At 39.4% G+C, this 26,698-nt stretch overlaps 1 protein-coding gene across 7 annotated transcripts in view; it reads left to right on the top strand.

Moving 5' to 3' along the window:
* The window catches only part of Arhgap26 (Rho GTPase activating protein 26), a 411,097-nt gene that overhangs the window by 148,989 nt on the left and 235,410 nt on the right, over positions 1-26,698 (top strand). For all 7 annotated transcript variants that reach the window (XM_046460145.2, XM_058584255.1, XM_058584256.1 and 4 more), the window contains one exon: positions 6,776-6,854. In XM_046460145.2, coding sequence (XP_046316101.1) covers positions 6,776-6,854 — 79 coding nt within the window. The remainder of the gene's footprint in view (positions 1-6,775; positions 6,855-26,698) is intronic.

The following is a 26,698-nucleotide window of genomic DNA, read 5'->3' as shown; positions in this document are numbered from 1 at the left end:
AACTGCTAGGCACTGGTTTTCCTGCTCTGGAAGTTGTAAAGCACTTTTTATCAGTGGATGGCAGGTCCATTCCCCATGCCCTCATTTGCCTGTCATCCTACATGAGCACAGTGGGACAGGTTGTGCACACAGGCTGTGAAAATGTGTATTTCTGTGAGTGCTGTGGTCCTTCTTATCCTCTGACCTTGGCCCTTATAGTTTATAGTAGTGTGGATGGAAATTAGGGAATGAACTCTGGTCAACTGAAGATTTAGTTTTACAAATGAGAAAACCCCAGATCTTTGGAGATTGATTTAGAAAGTACTGTTAGATTCTGATCATGTTTGTTTCAGTGGGGTGGAGTTAGTTCTAGCATTTCCTTGTCCAATAGGAAGTGGGTAAATTGCCAAACCACTGAGATCACAATTGTTGACTCAGATTCAGGAATAAGATTAGGAAAGCTGTCGAGGAACCCTGGAATCAGCGCTGTTGAGGAGGCCATGAACTGACATCAGTGGTCCCAGGATCCTGGACAAGTTGTTAAATGATGTATTGCTTTCCACAAACTCTTTTTGGGGGGCAGCCTTGGAGGAAATAGGCTGGTGGGCAACAAGGTGCTCTGTGATAGATGGAGAACCATTTTCTGCCTTGTTCTCGGAGTGTGAGCGTGTCAGCCTAGAGAAAACTGCAGATCCTCGTTCCTGCTTCTCATGCTAATCCAGCTACAGCACTAAACAAGGGCAGATTCATAGTGAAAAGAAGGGAGGGAGCTTCTTGGCAGATTTTCTAGAATTTGCTAGAGATCCCTTCTGTCTTCATCAGCTACCAGGCATTAGTTTTTAAAGGACCACTTTGATGCTTCACTCAGGAGGAAAGAGGAAATGGCCATGATGTCAGCTGCTATGTTCCTTCAGCCCTAGCCGGGTGCTTTGTGGTAGAGGCGTGCTTTTCAGGGCTGTGTGTGAGTGTGCTGATGGTGGCGTCCTGTGTGTCAGCGCCTGCGGGATATCTTATTCCCTTCTTAGAGATATACACACTTACCCTTCTCCAGCCTTAATTTTGACACTACTCCATACCTGCCATCCTCCCCTATTTTCCCCTGTGAGAACCACTAATTTTGGGAGTATTTTCTTTGGGCCTGACACTTTGAAATGCCTGATACACTTCTCATTTAACTTTCACAGCATGCCCTGAAGTGTAACCCTGGTAACCCTGGCAGACAAGTAGTTGCACTTCTCTATGCTGCTTTTCTTAAAAATGCAGGTCGTTTGAGTGGCAGAGAGCAGAGCTGTTGCTTGTCTACCAGGGCCACTCAACTAGGAAGCCATTGAGTCAGGCTTACTAGTGAGGTTTTTATTGGTGAGAAGTCATAGCTCTCGGGTGTTTAAAAAGCAGTTTTTTAATTGAGGTGTAGTCACAGTAAAGTGAACAGATCTTAAGTCTGTATTATTATTTTTCTTTTGTGCTGCTGGGGTTGAACCCAGGGCCTTGTGCGTGTGAGGCAAGCACTCTACCAACTGAGCTATATCCCCAGCCCCTCTTCAGTCTGTATTTTAATAATTATGGGCACACATCTGCAGGCATGTGCATACACATTGATGTAACCTCCTGATCAACATACAGAACATTTCTATTACCTCGAAAGCTTCCTGTGTGCCCTTTCCCAGACATTTCCCATACCCCTTTCTTAAAAAGAATCACTCTTCTGACTTCTGTTGTGTGGAGGTATATTGCAAGAGTTTGAACATTACATAACGGGGAATCATATAGTTTGTTGTATTTTGTGTTTATTTTCCCTAATTATGTCTGAGATTCATTCATCTCACATTTAGCAGTAGTGGGTCCTTTATAGTTGTCCTATAGTGTTTTATTGCTTTAATTTACAACCTTTTCTATGTTTTCTTATCTATTGATACTTTTATTGTTGCTATTTGGGGCTACTAGGAAAGAAATTACAAGCATTCTTGAATGTGCCTTTGGTGGATGTGGGCACTTGTTTCTTTTGATGATCTGTGTAGAGATAGAATTGCTATGTCATATGGCAGGTGTCTGTTTAGTTCTAGAAGATAGTGCCCAAGTGGTTTTATCAACTTATCTGTTGTATGAGCAGTGTATATGAGAGTCTCAGTTGTTCGTCATCCTTGCTACTATTTGGTATCAGTGGCCTTGTTAGTGCTATCAATTCAGGAGGGTGTTTGTTATATCTCGCTGTGGTTTTAATTACATTCCTCTAATGAGTAATCATTTTGGGTCCTATTTCTTATTCTTATTTGCAATTTGGATGTTCTTTTTTATAGAGTGCCTTTTAAGTCTTTTATTGGATTGGGTTGTTCAGTTGCACCCCATCCCCTTATTTATTTGTAGGTATTTATTTTGGATGAGAGTCTTGTTGGAGATATGTATATATCACAAATATTTTTTCTCTCTCTGGTTTACCTTTTCATTCTACTAGCTTTTGATGAATACAGGTTCTTCATTTTGGTGAACTTACCTGTTTTTTTCTTTATGATTAGTGCTTTTCGTGGTCTTAAAAACCAACTTAGTTGCCTTTTCATTCTCTTGAATGTTTTAAGGTAGAAAAGAAGGTGGAGAACTGCTGCTAGAGAAAGCAAGCCCCAGCCACACTGGTACTCTTGGATTCTTGTTTGGAAATTGACTGTTTGCCTTAGGTGATAATGCAAGGTCTCATATTTAAAAAGCACTTTAGGTTTACATAGCCCTTTATCATTCAATCCCATGGATTCCTGGGCAGGAGCACACTGAGGTGTTTGCAAGAGTGCTTTTTTGTTTTGACCCTGCAGACTTGGGTGGTCAGCTTAAGTGCTCTGTGGCTCTGATACCTTTGCATTTGCCACGGGAGTCATGCACAAGGCTTTGTAACTTGATAGCTCTGTAATTATGGAAAAGGTATTGAACCTTTCTGAGCCTTGGCTTTCTCATCTGATAAGTGGGATAATGAAAATATATTTACTGTATGACATAGCTTTGAAGTCTAAATAAATGAATTTATGTGGAGTGCCCACACAGCAGCTGGCACATAGTACTGGACTGTTACTGTTCTTTTTTTAAGGCATCTAATAGGATCACATTTCTTCATGGAGCTTAGAAAGAACTTGATCATTTATCCATTTCTCTTTCATTGTTTTGTATTTCCCTTTCTCATTGCACATCTTTCCCCTCCCCCACCTCCCCCATCTCATTTTTGCTATGAAAACTCACATTCTTATTTATTTATTTATTGGAATTTAAAATTTAAACCAGGGTTGTTTTACCACTGAAACACATCCCTAGTCCTCTTTATTTTTTTCAAATTTTGAGACAGGGTCTCACTAAATTTTTGAGGCTGACCTTGAACTTGTGATCTTCCTGCCTCAGCCTCCTGGGATGACAGGCAGATGTCACTGCACCTGGCCCACATGGATTTTAAACATGAACTAAATTGAAAACCTGTAAGAAAAGGTGTGAAAATGTGCTGCTCCGAAGGGACATTGAGGGTTTTGTTTTGTTTTGGGGGGTGGTGGTTCATAGGGGCATAGGGAACATAAAAATGGAAAGAAATCATTGTTTGGTTCCCAAATAGAGTGTTTATTTTTTAACCTTGTTTCTAGGAAATTCACATTAATTAGGAGATTTGTGTAATAGGGGTTTCAATCATAGTAAGTACTAGAAACGATAGTACTATTTCCAGATGTACATTCTGGAGACTGAGAAAAAAGTATCTGAACTTGGGGTGATAGGATTAAAACGGAGTGTGTTGAATGCACTTTATTCACCATCTATCATCTACTCCACGCCATACTCTCCCTTCACCCTCCAGAAGCGAACAAGATCACATGTGGAAAAGAACTTGTATTTTGATATATCTTCTTGAGATGAAAACAAATCCTGTTGACTTTCCTGGTCACCTAGGCCAAGTGACCCACCCTTTACAGCCTCAGAGTTTGTTTGAACTTCCTCTTTGTGGCTCAGGGTGGAAATTTCTCACTGTGTGCCATGAAGTTGATATGACATCTGCGAGGCCCCTGAGATCTTGGTATTTAGGCATCTCTTGTGCTCAAACTGTTTCCTAACAGGAAATGAACTGGAGATGTGTTGACTCCGTGACCTCAGTGTAGAGAGGAGGGTGTCTTTGCTCTCCAGTGTGGGGTGACCAGGAAGGAAATGAGTCGAGTGGAGTGGGCAGCCCAAGCTTGGACCTCAAATTTAACCAGGATCACCTGGGGTTAAAATCCAATGTTCCCAGGCCCAGCCCAGAAGTCCACATTCAATAGGGTGGGGTTAGGCTGGGAATCTCCATTTTAATGGATTACCCAGTTCAGAAGCAGGCAGTACAGGGATAAGACCTTGAGTAACATTCAAAGATCCATGTTCAGGGACTTGAGAGTTCTGCAGTAGACCATAGCTTCAAAGCCATCAGCTTCCAAGTATTTGCGCTTGATATATATATATATGTGTGTGTGTGTGTGTATGTATGTATGTGTATATATATATATATATATATATATATATATATATATATATATATGTGTATATATATATATATATTCTTTTTAAATTATAATGCATTCCTATATATATATATATATATATATATATTGCATTACAATTCTTATTACACATATAGAGCACAATTTTTCATATCTCTGGTTGTAATACAGTATATTCACCCCAATTCATGTCTAAAAACTGGAACAAACAGGGATGCCCACTTTCACCACTTCTATTTAACATAGTTCTTGAAACACTGGCCAGAGCAATTAGATGAAAAAAATTAAAGGGATACACATAGGAAAAGAAGAACTCAAATTGGCACTATTTGCTGTTAATATGATTCTATACCTAGAAGATCCTTAAAGTTCCACCAGAAAACTTCTAGAACTAGTAAATGAATTCAGTGCACTTGACTTTTTGAAAGGTGAAAGGGGAGAATCAATCCACTGTGTCCCCATGACAGATGGTCTGTTTTGTCGAGCCCTGGATGCCAGCACAGTCTGTATACACTCAGGGAATCTGGTACACTAATTGGTTGATAGTGGGACATGGGCATTTGGATCTGAGAATGAGAATTTCTGAGAAGTTAAGGGAGAGCCCTTGTAGGTACTTGTGGTGAGAGGGGTTGTTCCATCTCTGCAGTCATCTTTGTGTTAGTTGGTGCCAGCACCCAGTATGGCCTTCAGAGGAATGACCATCTCTCAGGAATCACTGTCTTCCCATCCTCAATACACCCACCCTCCACCCATCCACTCACCCTCTCTCACCCCTACACACTCTCCCACAACCTCACCCCCCCACCCCCATATGCTCATGTACCCAGGCACATGTGCTCACCCACCCTTCCCATGCTCCTCACAGCCCAAAACCTTACATGCTCACATCTTTGAAAACTTTTTTCTCAGGGGAAGTGGAGGGGTGATTAATGAAAAGATGGAGATATAATATTTAAAATATGCTAAACAAAAACAGGTCTGTCCTATTTATTGCAACTGTGGACATCAACCAGGAGCAGAGATTCTAGGAAGGTTGGAATGAACAGGCTTGTGTGTTTGGGGGCCCAGCCTCACGGGTTTTTAGTACTGAATTGCTTGGGGTTCTCAACAGAATTTGTGGACTCAGATGGCAGTTGGACTTAGTTCTCATTCAGTAGATCTCTTCCTGCCTTTCAGGCTTTCTCAGACTTAAGTCTGAGAGGGTTAAAATCAGCAACTCTTAACTTTTTTAAGGTTTGCAGTACTCTTTGAGATTTTTTTTTTAAAAAACTGGGGATCGAACTCAGAGATGCTTTACCACTGAGCCACACTCCTACCCCCTTTTTTTTTAATTCTTAATTTTGAGACAGGGTCTTGCTAAGTTGCTGAGGCTGGCCTTGAGCTTGTAATCCTCCTGTTTCAGCCTTCTAAGTCTCTGGGATTACAGGCGTGTGACACTGTACCTGATTCCTCTTTGAGAACCTGATGGATAGTTTGAATTGCTCCTACAGAAAAATACATAAGCATTTGGAGGGAAAATGGTTATGGACAGTCCGGGATCTCTCTGTGACCCTAAATAAAGGGCTCCTACCTTACTCAGCAATTGAGCTCCTTCTGAGGTCATATTTATGACATAGTCCTCTTTCTCGTGGAGTACCATTCGTAATGCCAATTGATTTTGTGTGTGTCCTTTCTGGATGCTTGTGCTCAGTTGTAAACAGCAAGCAGTTTTCAGTGACAGAGTGGAAAGAGCTAATGTCCATAAAGCACTTAACCCCAGATATGGTAAGTATTCATTAAAATCTACGTACACTTAATATAATCTTAATTACAAGCTGATTGACTACATTAAACTTCTTCATGTCAAAGCAACTTAGAAGCAATGGACTAGATATTAGGAGATCAAGAGACCTCCAGCTTGGACATTTTCCCCTTTTTCCCTGAGTCCAGTGACTCCATTCACTTCAGTAAATACTTATTGCATTTATCCTGTGAGTAAAGTACTCTGTTGAACATTCTGAAGAAGAGAAATGAGCAGGGTTCCAAGCAAGGAAGGAGCTCTAAAGGAATCTTGTTACTCCCGTGTCCCTTACCAATATCTCTTGTTTCTTCTGCCTTTCTTAGGGAGGAGGGCTTACTGAAAGGGATTTGGGAAGGCGGCTTTGCTTTATGCACTGGAAGGTGTCTTAGAAAATTTGAGTGCTGTGCCTCTCTTTGTTTTGTTGGCCTCAGTAGCCTCTCACTCTGGAGAGTGGGTATTTTTTTAAGGTTTACCTTTGCCAATCTCCATGTGGCACTGGTTCATGTCTGTGTCCCTCCTTTCTCCACAGGCCAGGGGTTATCACCATGCAGGCTTTGTCAGAAGAGGACCGGAGGCTCTGGATGGAAGCCATGGATGGCCGGGAACCTGTAAGTAACAATTCAGGGAAGCAGAGCAAGAATAAAGATCCTGAGTTGTTTGTTGCTTCCTTAGTTCAGTGATTTTTTTGCTGTTGCTCTAAAGCTCTGAGTGTTTGAAGCCAAGGTACCACAGGTAGTTTTTTATTCCTAGGGTAATTTTTTGTGGATTTTGCTATTGCTTCTATGTGTATGTAGTTCTTGAATTTTGGCCTTTCCGTCCCAAGGTAGAAGTTCTGCATGGTGTTACCCCAAGGCTCCCCCTTTGCAGAGGCAGGTATAATGAACCCAGGTCTCTTAAAGGAGGCACAGCCCAGTCTGGCTCACTAAATGTTTATTGCCTTATTGAAGTAGGATGCAAAACCTTATTCAAACCCATTTTAATGGGATAAATGATCATAAAAGTGTGAACAGGTTATACAGCATCTTCCATTGCCTTGTCCCTTTGCCATAGAAACTCATATTCCATCATAAACATTGGGATGTTTTCTGGGTAGGTGGAGGGAGTTAAGACTGGTGTTTTGGTCTGTGCTGCCATTTCACAGATGCTGGCCTCAGCTGGGTGATTTCATCTTGTGGTTGTTATGCATCTTGTGACATAAACCCACATAAGAGCTCCAGGCAAGTCCCAGAACAGTCCTCTTATCTTGATGCTAAGGTTCTCAACTTCAGTGTCCAGCTAATTTCAAGTTTACAAAAATCCTAAGAGTATAGTCTAGCCATGTCTCACCAATAAAAGACAGAAAGACCCTACAGGGCCAGAGGGGCCAGTAATTAACACTCACAGAAGCACTGTTCAAGTGGAGAAATGTATGCAAGGAAAAAGCAGGCCGTGGGCTTGGTGTGCCACACTGGGTGACCAGTACAGACCATCTTTGTTCCTTTGTGTGTGTCTCTCTCGGCCTGCCCTGGTGAGGGGCTTTGGCAACATAGCTGCAGGTACCTTCCTACTTAACTATGTTCTTTATAAACCTTGGTCTCAGTTTGATCAACTAAACATGAATAAATAGAGTTTGCATATCATTTATTATAATAATATAGACCAAGGTTTAAAGAACTATTTAAAGATCTAGGCACAGTTGTCTAAACCATAATGAAACATTGTTTAATCTTAATTCTTTCCTGGACTAAAATATAAGATAATTATGTTTTTCTGTAATTATGTTTTTCCCATAAAAATGCTCTCAAAAGCAGATACACATTTCTACCGTTAGGGCTTTGTAGGCACAATCATTGCTTGATGTTAGAGGCCTTTGAAAGTAGGTTCTTGAAAGCCCTCATCTTTGCTAGCATCCTTTTTTTTAATATTTATTTTTTAGTTGTAGTTGGACACAATACATTTATTTATTTTTTTATGTGGAGCTGAGAATCAAACCTAGGGCCTCGCACATGCTAGGCAAGTGCTCTACTGCTAAGCCACAACCCAGCCCCTGCTAGCATCTTTTGAGCACTTTTTAAAATGTGTTAGGCACAAGATTGGGTAGATTATATCTCTTAATCCATTTATTTCTCTTCAGTGCCTTAAGAAAGAAGTGTTACGATTTCATTTTATAGATGAAGAAACTGAGGTTTAGAGAGTTAAATAACTTGCACCAAGTTGCACAGATAGTAATTGGCTATGTTAGTCAGCTACAGGCTGGTTTGCTATATAGTAGAGAGACTCCAAAGTGTCGTAGCTTAAGGAAGAAAGAAGTGTATTTGTTTCTGAGAGCAGAGGTGGGTTGCTCATCCCTTGTACTATCCTTCTGTCAACCTATGGCTTCCCAGCTTGCTCTAGTTAGTGCCATTTTCCAACCAGAAAATGTGGATGAAAGCACCCAGGGCAGCTGGACGTTGTTGTCTCATGCCTCTAGTTCTGGCTGCTTGGGAGGCTGAGCAGGAGAACCGCTTGAGCCCGTGAGTTCAAGACTAGCCTGCCCAACATACTGAGACCTGGATTCAAAACAACCAACCAAAACCCAAACACAGACACATAAAACAAACCCCAAACCAAACACATCTCCAGGGCAAGTATTTTGAAGGACCCAGAAGCAGAAATCTCAATTCCATTATTCAAAACGTAATGATTTGACCACAGCTGTCTGCAGAGGAGAATGAGAAATCCAGACTGCACATAGGCACCTACCAGCCCTGCCAGTACCCAACACAACTTCAAGGAAGAAGGAGGGAAAGATGCTGTGGGTATTGGCAGTCTCCACCATAGTGGCACAGCTGGAATTCAAACCCATGTCTGTCTCTAGATATGTTTGGTTTTTCATCTGTAATAAACTGTCCAATTGCCTTCCAAGGATTCTTACTCAACTAATTTTTACAATACTTTCTCTTTCTCTCTCTCTCTCTCTCTCTCTCTCTCTCTCTCTCTCTCTCTCTCTCTCTCTCTCTCTCTCTTCATTACTGGGGATTGAATTCAGGGCACTCCACCACTGAGCCACATCCCCTGCCCTATTTTGTATTTTATTTAGAGATAGTGTCTTGCTGAGTTTGCTTAGGGTCTCACTAAGTTGCTGAGGCTAGCTTTGAACTTGTGATCCCTGCCACAGTCTCCTGAGCCACTGGGATTACAGGTATGTACCACCATGTCTAGCTCTGACTCTCTTGAACGATTCTTAAAACTTATAATAAAGGAAATACCCAGGACGAACAGTTCTGCCATAACATGTTACTTTTGGTGGCCATAAAAAAAAAAAAATCCCACTATTATTCCTCACCCTCACCAGGCTGAAGTTCTGAAACTACTTCACCAACTCCATTTTCAGCCTCTTGCAGCCCTCCCTGCCCTTGACATTTCTTCTTTGTCTGTGTGTAATTGGTCTCTTATTAACCACTTCAGTTTTCCTATAGATTGGCATCTGGCCTCTGTAGATGGAAAGTGTAGTATAGAAAGAAGCATCTCCTTGCTCCAGATCGTACACATTAAAAACAAGTTTAAACACAGAATAATTCTGTGTCTAAAGATGATATAAAATTATGTCCTCCCAGGAACATAGAGCTTGCATTGAAAACCATACCTCTATGTGTTTCCTGAGGAGAGATGAGGAATACACACGAATGATTGACTGCGTGATAAACACTAGGCGTGATTTTGCCTCCCAGTGCTAGGGCCTCCAGTGAACATTACTGGAGATGTTTGCCCAGTAGACAATTAGCAGCTCCAGTTTTAATCACTATTTCTCAAATTAGTTAAATCTGTCCCCTGGGAGTTTTGGCTTTCTCTAACTTGCTCTTTCTCTTGTTGGTCTTAGAGCAATTCCCTTATTTCAGGGAGATGTTAATGGGGACACCTGTCTTCTGTTTTTATGCTTCTATCTCATTTGTCCTGTGACAGATTATTCAGTGTTGAGAGGCTTTTTCTTTTTCTTTGGAGGTGGGAGTAATTTTGGTTTTTGTTCTTTTTTTGTTCTCACATTGTTCAGCAAAAGCCTTAGAATGGCTGGTTGGAAAAGAAAACCCGAAATGAACCCTGAATCAGTTGATTTCACAACATTTTTGTTAATTGTTACATAAATCACAGTTTTTAGCACCCAGTCACATTCTAGTCTAAAGAAATGTTGAATATCTTATATGTTATTAATGGACATATGCCAGAGGAAGGAACTAGGGTTGTAGCCCTACATTGAGTATTACGGATTTTACCTATGTAGCAAATTGGAATCCTTTCGATTCAAATGAAAGAGACCCAATTCAAACTGGCCGGAGAAAAATCTGGGTTTATTGGATTACATAAATGAAAAATCTGGGGTATAATAGTTTCTGGCCCATCTGAGTCTGATTTACATAATATTTGGAGTTGTTTCTTTTTCTTTGCGGCTTCACATTCCAAAATGTTTTTTTTTTCCATGTAGTGGTGAGATGTTTCCTCACTATTGCAGGCTTACATGCTATTTTAAGAACTGGGGTCAAATAAAATTTTCCTGCAACAGGCCGAATAGGAAGTATTTTCAGCCTGGTGGGCCATGTTGCAGCTGCTTAACTTTGCTGTAGTAGTTCAGAAGCAACCATAATATATAAATGAACGGTATGACTGTGTTTCAATAAAACTTTATTTACAAAAACAGATAGCAGGCTGGATTTGTATCATAGGCCCTTGTTCATGGATTCCTGATCTGTAAGTATAGTGTAAAGTGAGCTTTTATAAAAGAATTCTAAAGTCCTATGTTTGAATTTTATTGAATGACATTCTTGGTCCAGAGGATGGGGTAGATAAGTGACCAGTCTTTACACACTTGTCCACTGTTGGCTTCCCCTGAGAGAAAAAGCATTGCTCTATGAGGGGGATGGGTGGACACTAAGTAGGCAGAAATAATACAGTTTCTCCTTACTCTGAGACCTATGTTCATTAAATTTTATATTCAGAGAGGTTACTCTTTGTCACCTGGCCAAGGGCAGAAGCCATGTTTACTCCTAGCTTCATACTTAAGGTGAAAAAGACTGAATACTTCCCCCTAAAACTGGAGATAAGACAAGGGTGTTCTGTTCGTTTCACCACTCTTATTCATCACAGTCCTGGAAATCCTAGCTGCTAGAGTAGGACAAGAGAAAATAAAAGGCATACAGATTGGAAACTGCCCTGGTTTACAGATAACATGATTGTGTAGAAAATCCCAAGAAGTCCACAAAAATCCTCCTAGAATTAGTAGTGAGTTCAGTAAGGAAACAATATAAGATAAACACATCTCTAGCAATCAGTTGTATTTCTATAACCTAGCCATAAACACATGGAAACCAAAGTTGGAAACTGTACTCTTTGTAGTCACTAACTTCAAGAATGAAATGCTGAAGTATAAATCTAATTAAACATGCAGAGGATGTATATATATTACAAAGTGTTAATGAATAAAGATCTAAATAAATGGAGAGACATACTGTGTTCATGGATTGGAGGACTCAACATTGTGAAGATGCCAGTTCTCTCCAAATGGATCTTAGGTTTAATGGAATTTCTGTCAAGATTTTTTTTATAGACATGGACAAGTTTATTCTAAAGTTTATATATAAATGTCCAGAAACTGGATTAGCTAAAACAATTGTGAAGAAAGTGGGAGTAATCATTCTATCATATTATAAGGCTTCCTTTATCGTTACTGAAATCAAGACTATGGTTTTGACAGAGGGATAGACCCATAGATCAATAGAATAGAATAAAGAACCCAGAAATAGACTCACATGAATATGCCCAATTGATTTTAGACAGAGGTGCCAAAGCAATTCAATGGAGGAGATTTTGTTTTTAAACAAATGGTGTTTTTTAAAATAATAGACATCCCATAGGCAATCCCCCCCAAAACAACAACAACAACAAAACAAAACCCATGAGCCTTGACTTAAATCTAGTATCTACACAAAGGAGAATTCAAAATGGATCATAGATTTAAATATAAAATATAAAATTATAAATCTTTTAGTATGCAGAAATTTTAGGCATAACACCAAAAGCATGACCCATAATATTAAAAATATCAAAATTAAAACCTTTTGCTCTGCATATGAAAGACCCTGTTAAGAGCATGAAAAAATAATCTACAGAGTGGAAAGAAGTGTTTGCAAAGTGTATATCTGATAAGGGGCTTAACATCTAAAAATCTAGAAAGAACTTTCAAAAGAGTTAAAGATAAACATCCAGTTAAGAAATGGACAAAGAGTATGAGGAGACATTTTACAGTGAGGATATACAAATGACAAAACAAAAAGTATGTGAAAAAGATATTCAATATCATTAGCCATTTGGGAAATGGCAAACTAAAACCACAATGAGCTATTACTAGATACCTATCAGAATGACTGAAATTAAAGATAGTGAAAATATAAAGTGATGGTGAGTATGCAGAGAAACTGGACCCACTTATACATGACTGATGGGAATGTAAAATGACACATCCATTCTGGAAAGTCACTTGGCAGATTCTAGTAAAACTAAATGTGCACTTTTCATACAACTCAGCAATTGTTATGTGGCATTTAACCTAGAGAAATGAAAGCATTTGTTCACACAGAAACCCATATACATATTTTCGTAACAGCTTTATTCATTATAGTCCCAAACTGGAAACAACTCAAATGTCCTCCTGTGGATAAACAGTTAAGCCAAATGGTATATCCATCCACTCAATGGAATACTAATAGAAAGAAATGGGCTATTGATAGACTGACAGGATGCATCCTAAGGGTATTATACTAAGTGAAAAAAGGCAGTCCGAAAAGGATATATACTGTATGCTTCCATTTTGTAACATTCTTAAAATGTTACAAATAGAATAGAATGTTTTATGAAAATACATCACAATTTATTATTTATTTCTGCACAGTTCTACATACATACAGGTGAGTGTGTATAAAATCTGGTGACTAATCACCCGCCCCCCCAATGGCTTTACCTCTTAATCCCATCACACTGGTGGTTACATTTTCCACATAGGAATTTGGGGGGGGGGACACAAACACTCAGACCATAATAACTTTTGGATATATTTTTTTATTTGTCACACATTTATTAAAGAAACTTCCCAATAATAAGTGAAGAGGTATCATAGTATGTCTAACATACAACAGATTTAGAACAGCTATTTATGAGCTGAAATAAAATGTTCTGGGTGGTTTGTTTAGGACAAGATTTTAGAAGTGGTGACACTGGTCATCTTCCATCATAGATCTAATAAAGAAACTAAAACAAATTAAAACCATATCTGATTTACCTCACAACCATTTCAGTTTGGAGTTTTCTTTAAAATTAAATAATAAATAAATAACTGAGACACAGTAATTTTTAAAAAAACAACCGGAAAAGAGTCCTTTTTCTTTCTTAATTATCCTGTAGGTGGATAAAATGCTGAAAGGTTAAGTTTTAAAATTATTTTCTATAGAACACGACTATGTTTGAAAGGCATCTTCCTCTATAAAACTTACTTCATATCAGTAACTGACCTCTTTGCTACAAGAAAATGTATAAGCAAAGAAGGAGAAAAGGCAAGTCTCACCAAAATTAGAAAATGCCTAACAGAAACAAAACACCTCTTCAGCCAAGAAATGGAGGAGACTGCAGATTACTCCAGTGGTTTGCACTTGTAAAAAGTCAGAACTAAGAGAAAAATCACAAAAATGCCTTAAATGATCAAATAAAACAAGGCAGTTTTATTATTCTTAGTAGAAAATCAAATTGAGACCTTGTCTCTCTAAGACCACATAAAACTATAAGGTCCATGAGGGCAGGGACCATGTCAAATCTTACCTTCATATCCTCAGTATCTATATAGTACCTGGCAACAGTAGGTGCTTAATAAATGTTTCTTCAGGCTGAAGGTGTTAACTTTTGATAAATCCATTGGTTCATATTTTCACCACTTCATTCATTGGGGGGGTCCAAATATAGGATTACATGGCCTCTTTCAATCTTTTGGCATTATTACTTAACTTTGGGGAGTAGGATTGATTGTGAGAGGGACTTTGAGCTTTCATTTCTGAGTTGAGTTTTTCACAGCATGTGTTAATCTTGTTATTTAGTAACAAGCACTCTGGCTTTTACTTTGTGATTGGCATTGGTTGCAATTATATTGTCATACTTAGATTTGGGGAGCGTCTCATCCCTAGCTATAATGTAAGGGAGAAGTCTTTCCCTAGAGTTAAAAATGTGGTATTACTCCTCCAGAGACTTTTCTGTGCATTATTCCTGTACATATACATCCAGAAATGAATTCCTATGTTTTATAGAATTTTTGACATAGTTTTATCATTAAACCTTTAGTCATTCTTTAGTCAGTTGGTTTTCAGCTTTTTATTACATCATTACAAACAACGATGTAATGGAAATCCTTCTCTCTACTTCATTGGTTACCTGTTTGAACATTTTTTTCTAGGACACATTAGGTTGGGTGATATGTACTTTTAATATTTTAAAAGATATTGCCAAATTATTCTCCCCACCAAAAAGTCCAGTCACTTATGAGGATGTCATTTGCTCTACGCCTTGACAATGCTGTGAGTCTCTCTGTATGAATGTGTGCGTATCAGTTTGATATTGGGAAATCGTGTTTTATTTTCGTTTGTATTTCTCAAATTACTAATGAGATTGAAAATTGTTCTCATGTGTAATGTCCATTTGTGTTTCTTCTTTTTTATTAAAAAATGTATGTTGAAGTACTTGGAACAGTGGCATGTGATTGGTGCTATATAAGGTATTATTTCTTTTTCAAATTTTTTCACATTTCTTGAAATTATACTCCTCATTTTTCTTCCCTCTGCTTTCAAAAATCCAAGGTTCAATCCTTTCCTTAGTGGTCTTTTCTTAACTTACTTTCTAGCAGCCCACCCCCACCACTCAGGTTTGGAGTGGCGAATCTTGAAGGGTGTCACTAGGCTGCAGGTTCCAAAAGTGAGCATGTGGATGGATCATCTGCATCTCTCCATCCTGACAGCAGTTAGCAACCTGTTGTGCTTCCCCAGGTGCTACCAAGTTCCTTCTAAATTCTCCCATAGAAAATACCCCGTCCCTCTCTGGGAACCACAGGAACCATAGCGCCCACCACTGAAAGAGCTCTCAACCCCAATCACCCCCTGATAAGGACACAGCCTTCCAGATGGCTGAGGTGTGTGCTCCTTCAGCCCTTCTCTGTGATTCCGTCTCAGAGAAGAGGTCGAAGGTGCCTGTCACTCTCTGTAATTGCTCTAGAAGACATTGTTTTACTTATTCCCTGATTTGTTAACACTGCATCCAACCTTGTATTTTCTGGAAGTTCCTGTCTTAACTACTGTCCAGCCTCCTCCCAGGAGGTTGGCATGAGTAAGGCTGTAACTCTGAAGATTTCTACTGCCAGTTAGTTGCTCATTTGAGTCAGGATTAGGGCCAAATTGGTAGTACCTCCACTTGGAAGAGGACATTTTGGCAAGTCAAGAACTCATCAGAGGCTCTGGTTATGTGTGTTTGTAATAGTTCAGTGAAAATAACTTTAACTTTTCATTTTGAAATCATTTCAGATTTATAAAAATGTTTCAAACATGCTGCAAAGAGTTCTAGAACACCCTTCACCAAAATACCCTAAATATTAAAGTCTTATATAACCATGGTATAATTGTGGAATCAGAAAATTAATATTGATACAATATTATTATATTTTTTTACGTATTTTGTATTTTGTCACTTATCTCATTAATATATATTTTTCCTGGTCCAGGGTCCAATCTAGGAACACAAATTCTTTCACTTGTCAAATTACCTCAGTTTCATTTCACCTGTAGCAGTTAGAACCTTGGCTTTTTAAAGGAACATCACCATTAGCTGATGTTCATGTAGATGACATCAGGACAGCATCCTATCTGTTCCAATTTTAGAGTGTATTCAGGGACTGTTGCTATTTTGCTCCCTCCTTCTAGGTAATAATTCATGCCTTTTCACAAACTACTTACATGTCTTTCTCCCTTTATCGTCTTCCAGTGGTTCTCTGATATGTATTAAATCTCAGGTTGGTGGATTTCCTTATAATGCATCTGTCTGTTTTTAAACATTTTTATTTTTATCACACATGTAGCAATTATGCATACTTATAGGGTATAGTATGACATTTCATTACATATATATAATGCTTGATGATGAGATCAGAAGAATTAGCAAATATGTCACCTCAATTATAATTTCTTTGTGTTGGGAACATTCAAAGTCCTCTCTACCAGCTATTTTGAAATATTCAATTAATTATTGTCTATTGTAGCCATCCTTCTGTGATGTAGAGCATCAGAAGTTATTCCTCCTATGCAATTGCACCCCTGTATACATCTATTTCTTTTGGATCTTTTGTCTTCTACCCTGTCTACTTGCGTGGTAATCTTCTTTCTTGGGTAATTCACTGTACTTATTATCTGTGTTGTATTTGTTGACTTAAAGACATTCAAGGCCATAATATGATCTTAATGGGCATTCCTTAGCGCACCCTTTCACCTCTAGCAGAAGCAACAATTACTGCTGGCACTCTCTCAAATGTTATGGCACTGATTCATGGGAGTGGAGATTATGATTGGATTAGTTTCAATTTTTTTTTTCTCTGTATGGGAAAGGCAGTTGATAAAAGAAAGATCCTTTTAAAGTGACTTTGTTCATTTGAAGAATGATTGAGCTGTATCTTAGGTCCATTTCTCAGTTTACTCTTGTACACTAAAAGACAAAAAGTGGTAATATTTATTAGTGATCAAATAAAAAAAAAGTATTTAAAAAAAAATCTGTTGACAGAACAACCTGGAGGCATTTTGAGTATTAGGAAGTCTGTGAATTAGGTTGTTTGCTTTGTGGTGAGGTGTGGAGCAAGATAAGCATTTTTGAAAAATTGTGTTTGGGTTTGCTGAATCGGGCTCAAGTGTGGTCAAGCCAGAAGGTTTCACGATGCCAGTGTTACCACATTCTTTTTAGTTGTGTTCCAAAATATCCTGCCCTACGACCCTGGAAGAAAACACCAGAACAAGTAAACACATCCTAAAAGCAAAGCCATTTTCTGGTATGGTTTGAAGAGTCTTCCCTTTTGGTTATGCCGAAAACAGTGCAGACTTGCGGTCTAGTGGTTATAGCCAAAGGTGGAGCAGGAGCTGCATGGCCCTGGTGAGCCCAGCCAGCTGACAGTGCTCCCACACACTGTGTGGTCTTGACCCAGTGCCTGGAAAATCGAGGTTCAGGCATTCTTACCACTTTATTTTTAAAAGAAAGAAGAAGATGGGGTAGGGGGAACCAGAGGCCAACTAGAAACTCCTCAGGTTAGAAATAGGCCCTTTTGCAATTATTGCTAGTTTTATTCTTACCATAAATCTAAAATGAGCTTTAACTCAATCAGATGAGGAAAATCCCCAGCATTCTTGGGATTAACCGATGTGAACTTTTCGGGGTGGTGGTGGTGTAGTAGTTACGAGTACTGAAATGTATTGGAGGGCTTTTAACGTCCTGTCTTGGAAACACTGTGCTGAGATGCATGTCAGCCTTCTCGTCAGTCATTGGCTCTGCCAGACATTTGGATGGATGATAACACTCTACTTTGGCTGTTTCTCCCCCTAGTCCATACCTTAGAATGGATGATGGCTTGCTAAAAGTGAGGATTGGCTATGTCCTTGATATTATTTACATATGGAGCTTAGTGGAGTGCTGTAAAATATAATAAACACTCATTGCTCATTGAATTAACTTGGAGGCAATAAGTAGGGTTCTGTTACTGGGTCTCTAATTGAGTTCATTTGTTGAATGTCTTGGGTTCTGATCATTATTGAGTCACTGTAAACAAAAATCCATGAAGGAGGGATCTTGATGTTCTTAATCTTTCTATATCTCCAGCACCTGGAATGACCTCTGTGCAAGATCATTGAGTATATATATTTTTTTAAAGGATGAGTAAACAGATGTGGGCAGGGATGAAAAGGCAAAGACATGTTTCTCCTTTTAGCCACAGGCTTGGAACTCATGGCATGTACTTCCATCCTGCCCAGGAATCCCTCTTCATTTCATAGTGATTGCTGATATATGGAAGACACCAGGGTGCTGCACCAGAGAAAGTCTCAGATCCAAAGGTCAAGGATTGGTCCAGGAATTTGTATTACTATCTGCAGTGCCTACAGTGCAATTAGGGTGTGAAAGTGTGTATGTGTATAATATGTATATGTTACTGGGTCGTGTGTGTGTGTTTGTGTGTGTGTGTATATATATATATATATATATATATATATATATATATATATATATATATAATATTTCTTGCCTTTTTGGTCATAAATTATCCATTTGTGAAAAATGGATAATTGTTTCTCAGAGATCTGTTCCTAGGAGTCAGATTGGCATGTTATAAAAGAAAGTATGACCATCAATATCCATGTGGCCATGCTGAAGAGCCTAAGAGTTGATAAATAAAGATTGATCTTAGCTAGGCAAGGTAGTGTATGTCTGTAATCCCAGTGACTTGAGAGACTGAGAGAGGAAGATCATAAGGTTGAGGCCAACCTCAGCAACTTAGCAAGACCCTAAGCAATTTAGGGAGATCTTATCTCAAAATAAAAAAAGTTAAAAAGGCTAGGAATGTGGCTCAGTGCATTAGCACTACTGGATTCAATTCCGGTACTAAAACAAACAAACAAACAAAAAAATTGATCTTAGCCTTGAATTTCCTGAGGTGATTTCTTTACTTTAGTTCTTTATTTAAAAATGTTAAAAATAGATAGTCTTAAAAAAAAAGTGTGTATGTGTGTCTGTGTATGTGTGTGTATTACACCCTTCTGCTCTTCTGTGGTTTGGGGTAGTATTACCCCATCAGAATTGGTGTTAAGAGGTTAAGATCAATCATACCCAGAATGTGAGCTATTTCTTTGCATAGGTGTATCTGTCAGTATTCGTATTTGGGTGAAAGTCTGTTCATGACAGTTTTCTTAAACTCTAATTGTCGTGGAGTTGGTTTTGTCTGATGTCATCAGAATTAAAGCAGAGTTGGCATAGCAGAGGAAATAGGCACAAAGGGAAAGTTTGAGAGGTGAAGGTGAAGTTGGGGGTTGCTGGAACTTGAAGGAATTTCACGATTTGAAGACCCAGGGCTTCTCACTCTGTATCTATGGGCAGATACAGGGAAGTGGATAGTGGTGATGTCTTTGAACCATCCTCCCTCTTCCCCTCCACCCTCAGGGATGGACCAAGAAAATCAACCTCATGGTTCTAAGAAGGTCTGTGAATCTGCCCTTGTTTTAGTTAAACTTATTTCAGGCTGAATCATGACCAACACCTATTTAGATTCGAGAGGGTCCCCTCTCAAATAAATGTGGACCACAGAGATGGCTAGTTGAGTTACAGGAAGTAAAGGAGACAGCTCAGGAACGTGGGCTGGGTCCTGTGAATGGCTGTGTCTGTTGGGAGAACCCGTCTCATACCCAGACTGGGCTGCTCTTTTGGCACATTTTTTTGGTGGAGTGGTTTCTGGGGTATAGATGTTTGGGAAGTGGAAATGAGACATTTTCCCTAAAAGTTCCGTTGTCTTTGAGAGCCTGCCAAGGGAGTTGGGAAATGTAGAACAAGGAGAGGGGTAGCACCAGTCTCTGCTGCTTGTTCGGTCCTAGCACTTCTTGGCATGACTTAGGGTAGCAGGAGGACCAACCTAGGATTTAGCTTGGGATCTAATCTCATCAGCCAGCTGTGGACTGTGCCCAAATTAGCTACTTTTCAGGGTCTAAGGACTGCCAGGGCTAAGTGTGCCAGTCTTTAGCATTTTATCTGTCTTTAAAAGCGTCGTGCTCTGAGGCGTGCAGCCAAGTCTCTTGATGAAGCAACCAGTCAAAATCTGGCCAGGCAGTTGAGGGTCCTTCCAGGTAGAAAAGCAGAAAATTATTATTTTAAAAATGAATCCTGACCATTCTGTGGACCATTCTTCTGTTATTCAAAAACAGAAATAGCTATTTGCTCCCAGGATTACTGTTACCCTTGGCAACTGGCTATTACCATAGTTCAAAAACATCTTAACTGTATGTTTTTATTTATTTATTTATTTGTTCATTCATTAATTTATTTACTTATTTTTGTTTAAGCTTTTTAATGATTCAGAAGGTGTGTTCCATCTTAGATTGCTCCATATTCATTGTCAGAATGATCAGATAAGGTCTGGAAAACCTCAAAATAACCAATTCACAGGTTGTTTTTATTTTTATTAAGATTCTGGTAGCCACAGTATCATGGAGAGGATGCAACCTGTTACACCTTGCTCGAGCTAGTGCATTTAAGCTGTGCTGTGGTCTCACTTGACAAAAGGGGCACCCAGCACCAATCAGGATTTCCCCAGTGATTTCCACCGCCACTTTTATTCATTGACTTACAAGAGAATGTGATCTGGTTTTCAAAATTTGGAGCTTCTGGGATTCAATTCAGTGAATAATTTTGAGTGTCAACTACGTACCAGCTACCATGTAGGTGCTAAGAGAGTTTATGAGCAAACAGATTGGGCACCTGCGTTGTGCCATAAATAGTTTGCTTTTACTTCTCTCTTTGAACCTTTGGCTCTGTGCACTGCATTGGTTAGTTATCTCAAACTGAATACTTTTGTCATTTTCAAAGCTTCCATGCAGAAAAAGTTTGTGACTAAATGTATTCAGATGTATACAGATGTGGTGCATCATGACTTATGCACTCATTTCTCCTAACTTTGGAGCTTTCAACAGTTTGCTTCAAAAGCACCTGCTTGTTTGACCGTTTCTGTCCTTTCTCAGTCATGATCTTCATGTCCCGACCCTGAGAACTCTGTCAGTGTCATGCCATCTCACTGTTTGGGCACTTGAGCCAAGATTAAAGCAGCCTGTTCCATATGGACAAGATTGTGCTTTTATTCTTCTTATTTTAGTGAGGCAGAACTTTCAGGGTACCAATGAACTTGAGAGAGAGACTAACCAAAGAAGTTTTACATCACTTTTTTCCTCTAAGATACAGTGACTAGGTATTACTTCTGCTTGAAGGTAGGTTTCTTCACCTACCTATCTGGGATGAAGAACTGACTCAGTTTGGCTCCAGAGATGCCTTCCTCAGAACAGCTGGCTTCTCCATTTAGGGTGGGTTATATACCAATGCTAAAATCTCATTCTTCAGACCTGGGTCTCTAATTGGTACTTCATCATAACTGTCTTGGTGGCTTTGGACCACTAGAGACAGATTTCCCCATTCTTTTATAGTTGTATGCGACAAGTAAGTAAGCCATCTAAGCAAAAAGAATTTTTAAAGCAAGGGCTTTAAAAATACTACCTGTTCTGATTCTGCCGCCCATCTCTGGGAATGGCATCGAGACTTTGGGATCTGTTGTTAAAGATCTGGACAGTCATCTAGAGCTGCTTATCCCATTCTTTTTTATGAGGTAGAAGAAAGATAAGTCCCATATATGAGTTTTTCTGCAGATTTTTTTTACAGTGTCCACCCACTGTAGAGCCCACAACAGCCTGTGCTCCCCCTTGTCTGCCCCTGTGGTCAGAGTTTTACCTGGGTCTGTCTACCTGCTGCTGCTGGTAGAGTCCCTTTGTTCTTGTAATTGGAAATTCCCAAGGTTACCTCTTCTCTGTGTTATAAGTATGGTTTGTAATGAATTACCCTGCCCATCCAACCCAAGCGTTCTGGAGTCATTTAACTGGCCCTGTTTTCTCTTCAGCTCTCATTTTTTCTTTCTTTCTAAAAATGCTCAGCTTCCTGATAGTCCTGACTCTCCAGCTTCCCATCTGGGTCTGCTGTGCCTTTCCCTCCTGGCAACTTGCCAGGTTCCCTGCCTAGCTCAGTAACTTTTTTGGATAGTACATTATCTGGTACACTGTAAGTAGCACTTATACATATTCAAAAGTGTATGGAACTTGACTAATGTCCAGTGGTGATATGAATCAATTCAGATGTCTTTTAGGTATATTTATGCCCACCTGATTATACCTAGCCCCATATCCTCATGGAGATATTGAAGTTTCTGTCTTAGGTTTTTGTTCAGGAGCATACAGTATACCTTTATGCTGAGTTATCTGGTAGAGGGCCAACTCCTGTGTTGCTTAAATGTCATCAGTTCAAAGGTACATTGCCAATTTAATAATTACATTTGGGAAGCAAGGAGAACACATTTTATTAAATATAAATAAGCATTATAAGATGCATTCCAATTTCAGAAGGGGAAAAAAAGTGTTTTAGAATCAAGAAAACGCGGTACCAGTAAATTCCTAGTAATGTTCTGTGATTGGTCTGGAGGACTGAATAGGACAGTTATGTAAACCCCATGGAGTAGGATCAGAGGCTCCTTTAAGAATTCAGTGAGTTCTGTGGACTCTTTAAGAAATGAATACACCCACAAAATAAATTTTGAGTAACTCTTGCATGGATTTATGGATCTTCTAAATCTACCCAGGTTTTAAATCTCTGACATCAGCATTATAGAATAGCATATCCTTGTTTGACCCTGCTGGGGAAACTCTCCAAGGAATGACTGAGGAAGAAATTTTGTAATGTTTTATGTCAGGGACCTTGTGTTTAGATTATCAACACCAAAAGACTCTTTATGCTTTTAAGAGGGAAAATGGAAGCAGACAATGACCAGTTCCAAATGCTAGTTTTCTTGTAACCTGTCTCTGGCCAGAACACATCTCAGGCTGTTCTCTGCACCTCTAGCACAAGCTCAATGAATCTTTTCAAAGCTTGTTTCTTGTTCGGCTCCACTTGCTGGGAGCTAGAATCTTGGCTGCAGAGTGAGTGGAGTCGGCCAACGTGGGTCCCTCTTTAGAACAGTCTCTGGAAGGATCCTTTTACCCAGGACTTTTGAAGGAAACGAAGGATTAGTTGAGAAGGCCTAAACCCATGCTATACAATGAAGCCATTCATGGAATTAAGCATAATTATGGGGTAGGAATCTTTGTTTATCTGTGATTTCATTATCTGAGTCCCTAAAGTTATAAGTTTACCTAGGGAAGCAGAAATTATGATAAATTGAAAACTAACTGATGATGGACCACAGATAAGATTAATCACAGCTCAAACATTTCTCCCTGGTTAGTACTTTGCTTCATTTTAGGGTTTCTTACCTGTGTCCTGGTCTGTCACTGAATGGTCAGTGAACAATCAAAAGCAGGCAGCGAGCAATTTTAAATCTTACAAAGATGCAGGGTCTGGGTGCAGGAGCGCAAGCCTGTAATCCCAGAGGCTCCAGAGGCTGAAGCAGGAGGATCTCAAGTTCAAAGCCAGCCTCAGCAACTTAGTGAGATGCTAAGCAACTTAGTAAGACCTTGACTCAAAATAAAAATTTTAAAAAATATTTATTTTTTTGTAGTAGTTGGACACAATACCTCGATTTTTATATATTTATTTATTATTTTTAATGTGGTGCTGAGGATCAATCAAACCCAGGGCCTCACACATGCTAGGTGAGCACTCTGCTGTTGAGCCACAACCCAAGTCCTCAAAATAAAATTTAAAAAGAGTAGAGATGTAGCTCAGTAGTAAAGCTCCCCTGGGTTCAATCTCCAGTAAAAAGAAAAGGAAAAAAAAAGAGAAAGAGAGAGAGAAAGAAAGACAAAGACACAGGTTTTTGGGAAATCCATAGAAGTCAAGGCCTCTAATACCATAGAAATGGTGTTTGGTATTAGATGCCTTGACTCATGTTAATAGTCATGCACAAAGGAACAAAGGAGGATCTGGCAATATCTAAACAGTTCACAATTGCCCAGGAGGAAGCATGGGACAGCAACTTCATAGGCCCTGGATAGGAATAGCAGGATTTGGATCAACGGCTTAAGAATGGACTTTGGGGAAATGGAAGAAGCTCACCATGTTTTTTTTTTTTTTCTTTCAAAAATAACCACCGTTTTAGTGGTGCTGTTAAAGTCAAACTTAAAAACTATCTTACAGAATTATGATAAACTCTTATAGGAAAAACTGTCTTACATAAACATTTATTTTACTCTTTTAAGATTTACACATTTGTAGTAAGAACTTCAAATCTTACTTCATTATAAAGTGACCATAGGAAAGTTATGTCTGATTCACATCATGCACAACTGTAAGAATGGCACTCTAATTAGAATAAGTTCTATCCCATGTATGTATTAGGTGTCAAAATACACTCTACTGTCATATATACCTAAAAAGAACACATAAAAACAATAATTAAAAAATATAGAGAGCGACCTTATTTTGATTATTTATTTTTTATTATTTTCACAATAACATCCACTCCCACCCCTGCTTACCTCAAGAGAACCTTTTGACATAAAACAGTGGTCCTCATGGTAAAGGGGTTCTCTGTGAGGCTTTGTCTCTGTACCGGTTGTCCTGTGGTAACAGGCCCTCTTTGCTATATACTAAATGATGCACAGCAGGCAGTGGGTTTTGACATAGATTCTAGACCCTCCTCCCTATGGAGAGTCTCTGCTCTGGCTTGAGCTAGACCTCTGTGCCTCACTATTATTTCCTGCCACTGGTGTCAGGAAGCCTCTGCTTGCACTGCAGCGCACACTGCTCTTTATAGAGATACTCTGGCACCTGTGCCACGGTCAAGTTCAGCTTCAGTACAGGGACTGTACTAAGGGGACTGTGCTTATCAAAACACCACAGGCCTACCCCCAGCCCGGGTCCCCCCCTTCACACTTGACCTTGTGCGCAGGCTCACGTCTCAGTCTGCAAAGGTACTTGAACTGTGGTATGAGCCTTTGAAATATGCTTTTCCAGAGGGACTTTTAGTCCACGGTGCTTCAGTTAAGAAGACTTTCAACTTTAACAGTACTTGAACATGTTTGAAATAACAGATGGAAGTAGGTGTGAGGGCCCTTCTCTCTATTTATTTTAAAATAAAAATCAATTGTGAAAAGTTCAAAAGACAGATATGAAATGAGAATGGAGGACCCCAAATATATATGGGGGCTTCAAGTCAAATGTAGATATATTTCCCCTTCCCCAATTTGGCACCCAGATTTTGTTTTAGACAAGTTTTAGGATTGTGTTGACTCAGATTTTAAGCAAAAACAAACTCTGTAAAATGCCTAAATAGTTAACTGTGAGACTGAAAACACTTAAGGTACTGTATTAACCAGAGCTAAAAGTAAATGCACCAGTGGATATATTTAAAATAAGTAATATCAGCAAATTCTTTTTACAGTAACCTTCCCTAAACATTGTGACCTTTAGCTGCAGTATACTAATATGTAAAGGGGAAAAAATGAGAGTCATTGGAAATATAAATACATAGAGAAAATCGTGCACATTTTGTTTTTAGTTCATTTTTGTCATGTCATAAGGAATGATTAAATTCACAGACTGTGAGAGCTGAAAAAGCCGTTAGCAATCATGAACATGTCTCCATTTCTTTGATTTATAGAAAAAGTGCCAGAGAAGGAAAATGATTTTCCTGACTCACAGGAAGCAAGTGGCAGAGTCAGGACCAGAATCCAGTGTTGGTTCCTAATTTTGAGCTCTTTTTCATTATGCCTTGTGATTGTGTGGACTCTGTAAGAATGATGCAGCAAAACTCATTTCTGCGTTCACTCTTTGGCAAACTTACTAGATGCCCACTTAGTTTTTTATCTGTGTAGCAAATCCCAAGCCGAGCCGCTTCCAGCAGCCTCCGTTGATGAGGTCCTAGTTCTGAAGCCCAGAAGTCCCGTGCATGTGCCCAGGCTCTCTGCTGCGGCTAGAAGTCGAGGTGTTTCTTGGCTGGCTGCCCTCCTCAGAACTCCAGGTCCTTTTCCAAGCTCCTTTCTTTGATTTTTCAGAATTCTGTTTATTATGGTAGTGGAATTTGAGTCCTCAAGTCCTTGCTGGCGACCCGCCAGAACCTGTTCTCAGTTCCTAGAGGCAGCCCTAAGTTCCTTATCCTGTGACCTCATGCTCAATCCCTATGCATGAATCCCTATTCAGATCTCTCTGGTTTCTTTTGCTACGACCCAGAGAACACATTCTGCTTTTAAAGAAGTCATGTGATCAGATCATCTCTGTGTTTTATGGTCAGCTAACTTGGAACTTTAATTATATCTACAGAACTCTTCATAGCTGCACATAGATTGGTGTTTTTTAAAATTTTTATTTTTATTTAAAAAAATTTAATTGCAGATGGACACAATACCTTTATTTTATTTATTTATTTTTATGTGGTGCTGTGGCTCGAACCCTGGGCCTCACATGTGCTAGGTAGGTGCTCTACCACTGAGCCATAACCCTAGCCCTAGACTCGTGTTTGAATAATCACGGGATGGAAATCTTTGGGGAGCCTTCTTTAGAATTCCACTATCATACCCACCTTATCTGGTGGCCAAACTTTGAACAGACCCCACCATGTGTGACACTATTGTGAACCTGGAAATGAGGGGTCGGGGGCAAGTTCAAGGGCCCAGCGATGGAAATGGCCTCTTAGCAGCAGTATCCATCACAA

Source organism: Marmota monax, unplaced genomic scaffold (genome assembly GCF_021218885.2).
Source record: "Marmota monax isolate L192 unplaced genomic scaffold, Marmota_monax_Labrador192_F-V1.1 WCK01_AAM20220418_F8-fsc00006, whole genome shotgun sequence".
Classification (NCBI taxonomy): domain Eukaryota; kingdom Metazoa; phylum Chordata; class Mammalia; order Rodentia; family Sciuridae; genus Marmota; species Marmota monax.
This window is presented reverse-complemented; position numbering and strand designations above follow the sequence as displayed.